This window comes from Thalassophryne amazonica, chromosome 2 (assembly GCF_902500255.1).
Source record: "Thalassophryne amazonica chromosome 2, fThaAma1.1, whole genome shotgun sequence".
NCBI lineage: Eukaryota > Metazoa > Chordata > Actinopteri > Batrachoidiformes > Batrachoididae > Thalassophryne > Thalassophryne amazonica.
The window spans coordinates 101,956,146-101,968,405 of record NC_047104.1 but is presented as its reverse complement, the minus strand read 5'-3'; the positions used below and the strand labels follow the sequence as shown (position 1 = coordinate 101,968,405).

At 42.9% G+C, this 12,260-nt stretch overlaps 1 protein-coding gene across 1 annotated transcript in view; it reads right to left on the bottom strand.

Annotated features, from left to right (window-relative positions):
- galnt18b (UDP-N-acetyl-alpha-D-galactosamine:polypeptide N-acetylgalactosaminyltransferase 18b) overlaps window positions 1-12,260 on the bottom strand; it is a 366,991-nt gene that overhangs the window by 150,786 nt on the left and 203,945 nt on the right. The window contains exon 4 of the mRNA XM_034190778.1: window positions 1,775-1,955. Coding sequence (XP_034046669.1) covers window positions 1,775-1,955 — 181 coding nt within the window. The remainder of the gene's footprint in view (window positions 1-1,774; window positions 1,956-12,260) is intronic.

The window sequence follows — 12,260 nt, the reverse complement described above, 5'->3', positions numbered from 1 at the left end:
AAAAGGTGCACCACATCGCGCCTCGGATGTGGAGGAAAAGAAAATAAAAAACAGCTGTGAATGTCACTGGGTTGACATAAATAATACATAAAAGGGTAGGCAATACAGAACCCCATGGTTAAATAACCCTGGGTAAGCAAAAAAAAAAAAAAAAAAAAAGCCACTCAGGATTCAAACCTGTGAGCTCTGATTACCACATGGAAACTTTGCCACTGTGCTACTATCGCTTGCCTGTAATCAGAACAGAAAAATGCCTGAAATCAACAAGGACATGAAGGAGGTGCGCTGTGTGCAGCCACTGCAGCCCGGCGCAAAGGTGAAAGATGTTTTATATATTTCCATGTGAGGACAGCAGGCAGAGACACGCACCTCACAGAAGAATGCTGTAAGTTCATGTCCTTCAAAACATGGTATGTGTTCTCCAGCTAGAATGTCCAGGAGCAGAGATCTTTACAGCTGCGGCTGTGAGCAGACACGGTCCCCTGTCCGTTCAGCGGCCAGACCACTGTGTCACTCTCTGTGTTATGTGGTAATTCATTTTCGTTATTTGTTATGTAATTAAGTATGTAGGTATTGTCATAATTATTTACATACCTGTCCTGGCAGTGGTGTCGGTGTTTTTGATGTGTGCACTGAGCTGTCATCCAGCTGTCAGTGTGCTGTGATCAGCTGACAGGCCCCTCACCGTGCTGTGTGTGATCAGACCTCGACCAAATTCGCACTATGTGTGAAGGGACCCTAAATAATGTATAAATACATTAAGACAATAATTTAACATTTAAAAAAAATACATAATTAATAGGAAATAAAAGGGTTGAGTTCCTCTTGTAAAAATTGTTGAGGTCTAAGGTTCTAAAAACCTTCTGGACTCACACATCATTCCAACTCATTACACAAGCTTTGCTTAATTTATTACCACCCTTGAAAAATGTCAGCTCCCTAGTTTATAAACACTACCCAATCTAGAGCCCACGGATCTCCACAGGCAACATGCTAGTTCAAATAAAACAGATACATAATAAAGCAGGGGGCATAATAAGCATAATATGACCCCTTTACAGGAAACAGGCTTGAAAGATTTTATGTTTTCAATGAGGAATACAATCTAATTTAAGAAGTTCATGCATTTATTCTTAAGTCATTTGCAAAATGAGGATTATGCTTCTAATGACAGATCTGGGTCAGACCGCAGTGTGCACGGTGCCCAGGTAAAGTATGAACACTGTGGCAAATTATTAATTGTAGTGATCTTGGGTTCACAACTGAGTGCTGTGCATGTGCACGTGTATACGTATATAGCACATGAGCAGCGTGTACAGCGTCAGTAAAACACAAGCTACAGTCGGCTTTTAAATGAAATAGTTTCCAGTAAATTCATACAGAAGAACACACTGCAAACCCAAATGTGCTGGAAGAACTCAAAAAAATCAAGTGACTGGTTAAGTTTATGCATTCAATATAAGGTAATTAAAATTGAAATATTTGAAAGTTGTATTACTTATGTCTTGATTGCACCTACATTAAAATACTGATTACACTGAACCAATCTTACAATATTTCAGTTAGAATAATTGAATGATTTCAATAAAAAAAATCAACAATATTCAGAACTGAGAGTGCACTGCTGCTTAATGGAGACAGAATTCAAACATGTTGGCATTGAGCAACTTTTTCAATTGTCACACAAGAATATTTGGGGATTGTTCCACCAACTTTCACCAAGTAGTGCCTTGCTGTTCTAAACTGTTCAATGTGAGACTGATGGGTGACTCACCAGCCAGCGTTAAACTCGACATGAGCATCAAACAGGGCAACAAACTGGGCGGTGGCAGCCCTCCACCCGCTCACTCTGGACCGAATCAAGCCCTCCTGCTTGGTATGCCGCACTATCTTGACAAATCCTGGACGCTGCTGTTCGCTCAGAGACAAATCCTGAAGTTTCTCCGTTAGTTCATCTGTGAAGTGTACAGACAAAGAACCCACATGAATCTGTCGTTTATATGTGAGAAGTTTTCAGAGATGTGAGAAAACGGCCCCCCACCCTTAGAACATCCGTCACAAGTAGCAGCAGGTCATGTCCTCTCTGGTGGCTCTGCTTTATTGGTAAGAAACCAACATACTTACACTTTCACTGCTTTGATCACCGGACCGTAGAGATGCCAGCTTGAGCCGCACCGCGTGCCTCCGAAGGCTTACCAATCATAAACAGGATATCGCAATATAAAGGAGTTAGCCTGCAATACTTTTCAAAACAACCAGGGGATAAAAGGGAGCAAGTCGGCCCAGTTGATTTTGGCTTCAAAGTTTACCTCTGTTATACTTGAGTCATACACTACACAGTGACTCATACCCCGCAATAATAACCTCCAGAATGTCTATGGAGGAGTGTATATACACATAGTTCTCTATATAAATTACACGTGGTGGTCTGAGCTCAAGCTGGTGAGCGAAGCATCAATATATCATACCTTATAGTGCAGTGTGAAAGAAAAACGCTGGAAACAAAAAGACTTTCTGCCTCTGTATATTTTAAGTGCTCCTGTATAAATCACCACAGGCTTTGCTCTCACTATTTCATTTTTAAACCGGCTGCTGCCGTTGGACTTAAAAAGGGATGTGGGCAGGAAACATCTGATGTGAAGTCATGCGGTGCGTCATCATCTTTGGAGGCCAGATGGGAAATGAGTTTTTTTTTTTTGGATTTGATCAAAACCACAAGTAATGATTATATGTCATTTCTTCAACAGCACGAGATATGAATCAGGAAGCACATCATGATGAATTATGTAGAGTTTCTGCACTGATATAATTAAACATGCTTAAGGTGAACTTTGATTAAATACTGCATTGTTAGGCTGTTTGGCTTTTAAATGAATAATGGTGCCTCTTAGCAAACATGCCTCAAACCAACTCATTGCAATGCATTCTACTCTGATGAATGTTGATGTGAAAGTATGAATGTAAATTAGCTCTTTAAAGTCATAGATATAAGTACATTGATACACGGACCCCTGAATTGATGGTTCAACCCAGTCGATGGCTTGATTTTAATGTCAGAAACTGGTTGAATTACGCTTATGTCACTGCAAATTCTGCGTCTTCACACTGCGTCTTCTGCGTATGTCTCTTGAGACATCAACTTCGCAAGGTGAAAACACACTCCATGTCTGATCATAGTCGGTATAATTGCAACATGTACCCATTTCAAACTTACTTTCAGTTCACAGTTTAACACTGGCATACCGATGTACAACGGTACATTTATGTTATGCTACAGCACAGTAGAAAAAGCTGAAAGTGATCCATGGCTTTTCATGAAATATATTTTTAATGGTAAGGGCCCCGTCACACTGAGCACGAATGAGTACGAGCCAAGCTGAATCAGCCAGAATGTGGGGAAAAAAAGTCAAACTTTGAGGCACAGTCGGGAGGGACAGACATTTGGACAGCCATGTTCTAATGCCATACGACCACTTATAATGTGGGCAGATCCCACCTAGACTGCATTATGCACAACCATGTGTATGCGTACGATTGCAGGTCAAACATTGCTGGAATAACAATATGACTACGTAGAACACTGTTAGAATGCACTACGACTATAAATAATGCACAAGAGTGCCACGCGAATGAGGTTTAATTTCCGCCCGATGTCTAAAAGTCTGGACGACAAACACGGGGAGAGGAAGGTGTGTCTGCCCTTTTCACAAGACCTGCCAATACCAGATGTTAAAATGCATTATGTATGGATAGTAAACCTGTTCAAAATGTCAAATGTTACAAAATGTTTTGGGCCACATGTTGTTCTTGTTCCACTAATAAAATAAAAGATATGTGCCAAATTTTATTGTAATCGGACATTGTTTAGGGGTTCCCCACAAAGCAACGATTTTCCACAAACAAGCAATGTAGTAATCCAGTAATTCCAGTAATGTTCTCCTCTGGGTGACCAATCAACCACCACTTTTTGCGATTAGAAGACATCACATGTACCTGTAAAAGAAAAATAATGGCATCAGAGTCTTCTCCCGTTAGGGCGACGTTGCCTTGCCAACACAGGGAGAGGAAAATGTGTCACTCTGGGGGACCTCTAGATCTTATTTGATTGAGTTCAAATTTGGTCTGCACCTATAAAACCCCAAGTGGAACAAAAACAACATGTGGCCCGCAGTCTCTCACAACTTTTATTTTTTCACTATATAACATGAACAGACCCTATTGGACAGGTAACATGTCATATGTGTTAAATATGTCAATCGCTGGCTCCCCCCTACATCCACCCATGCACTCACTGTCTCATTCTCTCACTCCCTCCCTCCCGTCCTTCCTCGTGCACACTGACCGGCCAGAAGAATGAACATGTGTGTCCCACACCTGACTTGCACTGTGCAATCGAATTTCACAACCTGCACTGCAGCAGTGGGGCAACCTGATGATTCCAGGCTTAAGGAAGAGCTGTGCATCCTGCTGTCTGTGTGGATAGCCTGCGTTGCACTGCAGGACGGTGCATCATATGGGAAATATATTTTGTGGTGGACGTGGCATTTGTCCTCGCCAGTTGGCTGATCACAGGATGACATGGCGCAGCCTGGCTGGTGTTCGCCCTGCACCGTTAGATGCAACTGCAGGCATTCCAAAGATGAGGATTTAGTTTTCTTTATGTTCTGATGGCTTGCTGACACAGGCGCATTGTCATGGCTTGTACAGAGGTAGATTGTGTACATGTCATGATATGTGTTTAACAGCTGTGACACCCCAGTCAGCTCTGCTGTGGTGCCACGCAGCTGCACGTGGTGTTACAGCTGTGATGATCATCATAATTCACAAACATTATGTAACCAATGAGAGGACATGGCAATGTATCGGTAATCTAAGGTTTATTAAGGATATAACACCTCGTTCAGATGTGTATGCAGTGCCTCGCGGCTGAGTGACACACTAACCCGCAGTGCAGCATCTGACCGGGGTGTTACAGCCATGATAAGATAATATTACAGATACGTGTTCTACCTCATAAGATGGGCCAACAATATATTTGTCATACGATGCGTATTACAGCTGTTAACAGTTAACGTATAACAGGCTGTTCAGATGCACGCGCTGCCCCACTGTTCACATCTACTTCACAAAATGAATGCATGCCACAGACTTTGCACATTACAATATTTCCTTTGCGTACCCCGAATGGGATGCACGGGGGGGGGGGGGGGGGGGGGATCCTGGACATGCCACATGTATTTCTTTCTGATGCCTGATTCTGTTTTTTTCTCTCTGTTTAAGGTGCAGTTCCAGAGTTGTATTCGTGTTGGCGATCCTCCTGTCCTGTGTGCCAATAGCATTTCTTGTATATTCGTCCATGAATTGTTCTATGAATTGTTTCTGTAATTTATGTCTGTAGCATGGCCCAAGCAGAGGGTCACCCCTTTGAGTCTGGTCTGCTTGAGGTTTCTTCCTCAGAGGGAGTTTTTCCTTACCACTGTTGCTCTGGGGTTGGTAAGGTTAGACCTTACCTGTGTGAAGCGCTTTGAGGCAACTCTGTTGTGATTTGGACCTATATAAATGAAAATAAATTGAAACTGAAAATAGAATTAGATGTGCCTGACCATGGCGAATTTCCCTTGAACCCGATCAAACTGTTTCAAATGCTGTTTTGATGCCGTAAGAATATTTAGAATGCAGTCAGATTGCAGATAAGATAAGATAAGATAAGAAAGCCTTTATTCATCCCTCAATGGGGAAATTTCAGTGTCACATCGCAGCATAGAACAGTAGGAGTAGACAGAAGGGCATGCAATAAAACAAACAAGTATCTGTTAAAAACAAGAACTAAAAAAGTACTGAGTGCTGGGTAAAGCTAAGGCTACCATTGTTCAGTTCAATGCTGCACTGCCGGGATGATATACACTGTCAGGATGTGAAAGTGATCAGATAAGGTGACTTCAGCGTGAAATGTACGATAAGTTACTCTGATATTTACAATATAGACAGGTTAAAATATAGTAGGTAAAGTGACTTAAGTTTGCACCATAAGTTAAATTATTGCACCTAATAAATACAGCAGGCAATGACATGATTATTGTCCTGGTTGCTATGGTTACCACAGTACTAGCATTGTTCATTGTACAGTCTGACAAGCAGCCGGGAGAAACATCTAAGGAATCTCTCCCTCACACAGCGAGGGTGGATGAGTCTGTCACTGAAACTGCTCTCCAAGCAGACAGAACGTCCTGCAGGGGGTGACACTCATGGTCCAGCATAGATTTAAGTTTAGCCAGGACCCTCCTGTCCCACACACTCCTGCACAGAGTCCAGAGGGACAGCCCAGGACAGAGCAGGATTTCCTGATGATCTTATCCAGTCTTTTCCTGTCCCTCTCTGTGATGCTGCTGCTCCAGCAGACCACACCGTACAGGATGGCTGAAGCAACCACAGAGTCATAGAAGGTCCTCAGGAGTGGCCCTTCACTCCAAAAGACGTCAGCCTCCTCAGGAGGTAGAGGCAGCTCTGACCCTTCCTGTAAAGTGCGTCCGTGTTGTGAGTCCAGTCCAGTTTGTTGTTCAGATGAACACCCAGGTACTTATATAAGTCCACTCTCTCAATGTCCCTTCCCTGGATGTTCACTGGGGCATCTGAAGTCCACCACCATCTCCTTGGTCTTCCCCGCGTTGATGAGGAGGTGGTTCCTCTGACACCAGTCCACAACAGTCCTGCATTAGTCCTCTGTACTCCGCATCATTGTCATCCATAATGAGTCCTATGAGGTGCGGAGTCATCGGAGAACTTCTGCAGGACACAGCTGTCCGTGTTGTGTCTGAAGTCTGCAGTGTAAAGAGTGAAGAGGAAGGGCACGAGGACCGTCCCCTGGGGGGCCCCACACTGCAGGTCCGGAGGTCAGACATGCAGTTCTTGTCCTCCCAAACTGGGGCCAGTTTTGTGAGGTAAGTCCAGGACCCCACTCAGCCAGATCCTCATCCACTCCTGCAATCACCAGCTTGTCCCTCAGGAGCCGCAGCTGGATGGTGTTGAAAGTACTGGAGAAGTCAAAGAAAAGAATCCTCACAGCGCTGCCGACCCTCTCCAGGTGGGACAGCGAGAGGTGCAGCAGGGAGATGATGGCATCCTCCACTCCGATGCCGGGCCTTTAAGCAAACTGCTGTGGGTCCATGGCAGAGCTCACCGTGGAGCGGAGGTGACACAGGATGAGGTGCTCTAGGGTCTTCATCAGGTGGGATGTAAGTGCCACTGGCCTGAAGCTGTTGAGGTCCTTGGCGTGCGGTATTTTGGGCACTGGGACCACACATGATGTTTTCCAGAGGTGTGGCACAGTCCTCAGCTTCAGGGTCAGGTTGAAGACCCGCTCCGTGACCCCACAGCTCATCTGCACAGGATATGAGGAGCCTCGGACTAATCTTGTCTGGGCCTGCTGCCTTTTTGCTCTTTATTCTCTTCAGCTGACTCCTGACCTGATCTGCCATGAAGAGTAGAGAGCAGGTGGGGGGGAAGGTAGGGGTGGAGGAGGGGAAGGAGGTCTGGCTGGTGCCAGGATGTGTACATGTTCACATCCCATATATCTTGACATGTATGTATTGTATACTTTCACAAGTAAGACACCCCTAAGTTTTATATTTGTGTGCATACTGTATGTGCCGCTATTAGGTTTCTCTGGTGGTGAAGAAAAATATGTGGAATATTAGAAATTTACTTTTCTTTGTTGTTCTTTGTTTTGTTTAATCATTTTATTTAAGGTAGTGGTTATTTGACCATCAGACACAATAAATTCATTTTCATTCTATGATCTTCTGTGTTCCAGGGCTCTTCTTACCTTCGCAGGTAATTTGAAGATACTATTCAATATTTCCTAGGATTGCACACATCTGGAAGATATGGAGCCATTTTCAGTGGCCCAAGAGCTCCTATTACCACTGGGACCACTATGACCCTTATTGTTGACATCTTTTTGAGCTCTTACTTCAGCCCAAAATACTTGTCAACATTCTCATGTCCCTCTTTCTAATTTTGTTATCACTTGAGATTGCCACACCTATTAGAACTATTCCTTGTCAACCACCACTATGTCTGGTTGTTTGCAAAGCACCTGTTATTCTGTCTGTAACTTGAAGTCCATAGCTCTGGTGGTATTCCCCACTTGGACTTTGGCACATCCAGTCCCTATTTAAGAAGTCCTCTTATTTTACACTCTTTACCTGTATTAATTGCATCTTTTTGAACTTGTTACCTGTATAAAAGACACCTGTCCACACACTCAATCATTCACTGTCAATCTTCCTCAGTCTGGACTTCTTGCAAGATCTCAGCTCATGGTGTAAAGGATTATTCTGAAAAAGGTCAGGAATCAGCCCAGAACTACATGGGAGGGCCTGGTCAATGCTGGGACCACAGTCGCAAAGATTACATTACTAACACGCTACGCTGCCATGGTTTAAAATCCTGCAGGGCACGCAAGGTCCCCTGCTCAAGCTAACACATGTCCAGGCCCATTTGAAGTTCACTAGTGACCATCTGTATGATCCAGGGGAGGCATGGGAGAAGGTCATGTGGTCAAATGAGACCAAAATAGAGCTTTTTGGTATCAACTCGCTGTGATTGGAGATGACAGCCCCAAGAACGCCGTCCACCAGTGACGCATGAGGGTGGAAACATCATTTTTGGGGTGCTTTTCTGCAAAGGGGGACATGATGACTGCACTGTAAGAGCATTGAAATGGGTCATGGCTGCATCTTCCAACAGGCCCGGCACCAGAAAAAAATATCAAGGGGGCGATGAGTTTATCACAGGGGGTGGGGTCGCCCCCCCCCCCCCCCAAAAAAGTGCGCATCGGTGGGGACGTGTCTCTGAGTGTGCGTATGAATTGGGTGCACTCCTGGAAAGCTCATGCATTTAGGCTACACCGTTGTAAGGATACTGACTAAGTAAGAGTAAGAGTGATGACAGTAATTTTTTAATTATTATTTGAACGTCTAGACCCTCAGTCAAGTGATCTCCTGCATACCACAAAACCAAACCAACAACTGATCTGAAAAATGACACAAGACAGTAGATTAACCCCACATACAGCCCTCCATCACAAGCGCAAACACAGCGCAATTGGGCATGACAGTCACACAACGGGTCAAAGATAAACCTTTCATGTAGATATACAGTGGTCCCTCGTTTATAGCGGGAGTTAAGTTCTAAAAATAGCCCGCAATAGGCAAAATCCGCAAAGTAGACAGCTTTATTTTTTATAATTATTATAGACGTTTTAAGGCTGTAAAACCCCACACTACACACTTATACCTTTTCTCAAACAGGCATTAACATTTTCTCACTTTCTCTCGGTGTAAACCACTCTCAAAGTTCAAACCTTAGTAGAAAAATAAGCCCAACCTGTTTTCAGGCCCAAACATTTGTTTGAGAAATAAAAATAGAATGTTTTCCTATAAATACATTATGATGGCTTTTAGAAACTAACAAATTTAATTTTAACAATCAACCTACAAGGTTGAACACATAAGAAATTATTAATAGTGACTGACCACTATTTCACAGTTCCTCTGATCGCGCCTCTTCGTCCTGGCGCCGCGCCACTGTCGTGCCTTTTTCCACTCACACCTCGCTGCAGGTGTCTACAGTTATGGGTAGTTGTTGGCGCTCTTTTTTCTTCTGAGCGAAAAGATTCTCATAAACAGACACGCAGAACACAATGCGCATACTCTCCCTTCGCGGTGCCGCAACAGGTGTCCCGTCATCCCGGCCTGCTTGATGAGGACGCAGAGCACAATGCGCTGTAAAAAAAAAAACAAAAAGCATGCAAAATTGGACTAAAATCCGCGAAACTGCGAGGTGCTGTATTTTCCAGTATTTCGTTTTTTTCTTTTTTCTTTTTATTTTTGATAACTCTCACATCCGAGGGGGTGAGGTTGATGACGTGAGGGGGCATCGCCCCCAAATGCCCCTCATGGCGCCGGGTCCATCTTCCAGCACGACAATTGACCCCAAACACACAGCCAGGGCAACTAAGGAGGGGCTCCGTAAGTAGCATTCAAGGTCCTGGAGTGGGCCGAGCCAGTCTCCAGACTTGAACTCAATAGAAAATCTTTGGAGGGAGCTGAAAACCCGAAACCTGAAAGATCTGGAGAAGATCTGTATGGAGGAGTGGAGCAAAATCCCTGCTGCAGTGTGCAAACTTGGTTGATAACTACAGGAAACGGTCTGACCTCTGGAATTCCAAACAAAAGCTTCTGTACTAAATATTAAGGTTGCTTTTCTACTGTATCAAATACTTATTTCATGCAATAAAATGCAATTAAGTATTTAAAATCATACAATGTGATTTTCTGATTATTTTTTTAGATTCTGTTTTTCACAGTTGAAAGTGTACCTACGATATTAACAGAGCTCTCCATTCTTTGTAGGTGGGAAAACTTGCAAAATCAACAGTGGATCAAATACTTATTTTCCCCACTGTATGTGTTTCGACTGCCCGAGTGGCATTGTTGCACAGCCTGCACCATGGGTCCTGTCTCTACTGACCTGGTGCTAAGGGCCTGTTGATGTGTTGCCATGATGAAAGCCTCTGTGCTGTCCTTCAGCCAAGACTTTGACAACCACTGGTCGAGTTGCTGTACATCAGTCATCCTGTCTATCTGCTTGTGGTACCTCCCATTGTGAGGTCTTATCTTTCATGACATTTCTTCTTCTTTCTCACCACCCTCTGTCTTCTGCTGTTTCAAGTACTCATGTAGAGGTTTTGTCCCCAGGGACAAGCTTCTTGAAGTACTCCTATATGCTCCTTGTAGTGGCTTTGACATTCACTAGACTCTCTTCCTACTTTGACTGATCTTACAGTATCAGAGTGCTGCACTCCAGGTGGAACCCTCCATGTATTTTGGGGAGTTTGTATTTTGACATGTGTGACATCGATCCCTTCCTATGGCCATCAGACGTACACACAGCTGTCAGGATTTGAACACTGTTTTGGCCACAACCTCGTTTGCTTTTATTTTGTTTAGACACCCTTAATGGCCAATTCATTAACCAGAATTGCGTACATATCCGCGCTTACCTGCTGTTGGTCACTGTTTAAAAACCGAGCACTTCTCCTCATTTGTTGTCAGTCTGTTGAGTCAGTTGCTGTTAGTATTCATCCCATGTCTGCTCTGTTCCATGCCTGTGTATCATGCAAATCTCAGTCTTCTATTTCATGTTTTCTATTAGGATTCTCTGGTTCACTATGTTGTCCAACCCTCATGGACTTTATATTCCATTTGTCACCCCTTGTTTTGTACATATTTGTTCAGTTCTTAGGTTCAAATTTGTCTTTTTCAAGTTATTATATTTTCATTAATAAATACAATATGTTTCTGTGCCGTGTAGACGAACTGGCATTTGGACTCAATTTGTCAGCACATCAAAGCACTTACAGAAAAAATAACAAACTAGAAGCACTCAGAGAGTGCAAAACCTCCGCCAAGGCCATGGGTTCACTGACGCCATAACATCTACACGCCGTGGAATCACTGAACCTAAAAAAGTCTAACAATGATGTTTGCTCAGTAGTAAAAAAGTTTAATCTGCTGTGACTGGATAGCATGTATCTTTAGCGCTTGGCATCACAGTTTATTGCAACTTGCACCTTTCCCAGAAGCTACTGTCATCTGAGCATTGATATTGATATTGCATGTGCTTATAGACAAAAACAAATAGACAAAATTCAATTTATTATTCAACTAAACTGCAAATATATGAATTTTTTTAACATTTATGAAATACTTCTCTAAACAAGGCCATAGGGTCACTGACCCTAAAGAGATTCCCTCCTTGGCACAGTGATCTATTTCTTTTTGTCTCTTTCTCTAAAACTGTATATAATAATCATTAGATTATTAATATATAAACAAAAATGAATTTAAGAAATATTACAATTTGAAAACAAATGCACCCGAACGTGATCCGGATCACCACTAAAATTTAATCACTTGTTCCTCTTGTCATTTCCAACCACTCCACAAAATTTCAACAAAATAAATTTAAGAAATATTACAATTTTGAAAACAAATGCACCCGAACGTGATGACAGCTGCAACTATTTAATGCTAACTTTTAACATTGAAAATGCCATAGACATGCTAACGCGTTAGCATCGGGATCCAGATCGTGATCCGGATCACCACTAAAATTTAATCACTTGTTCCTCTTGTCATTTCCAATCACTCCACAAAATTTCAACAAAATAAATTTAAGAAATATTACAATTTGAA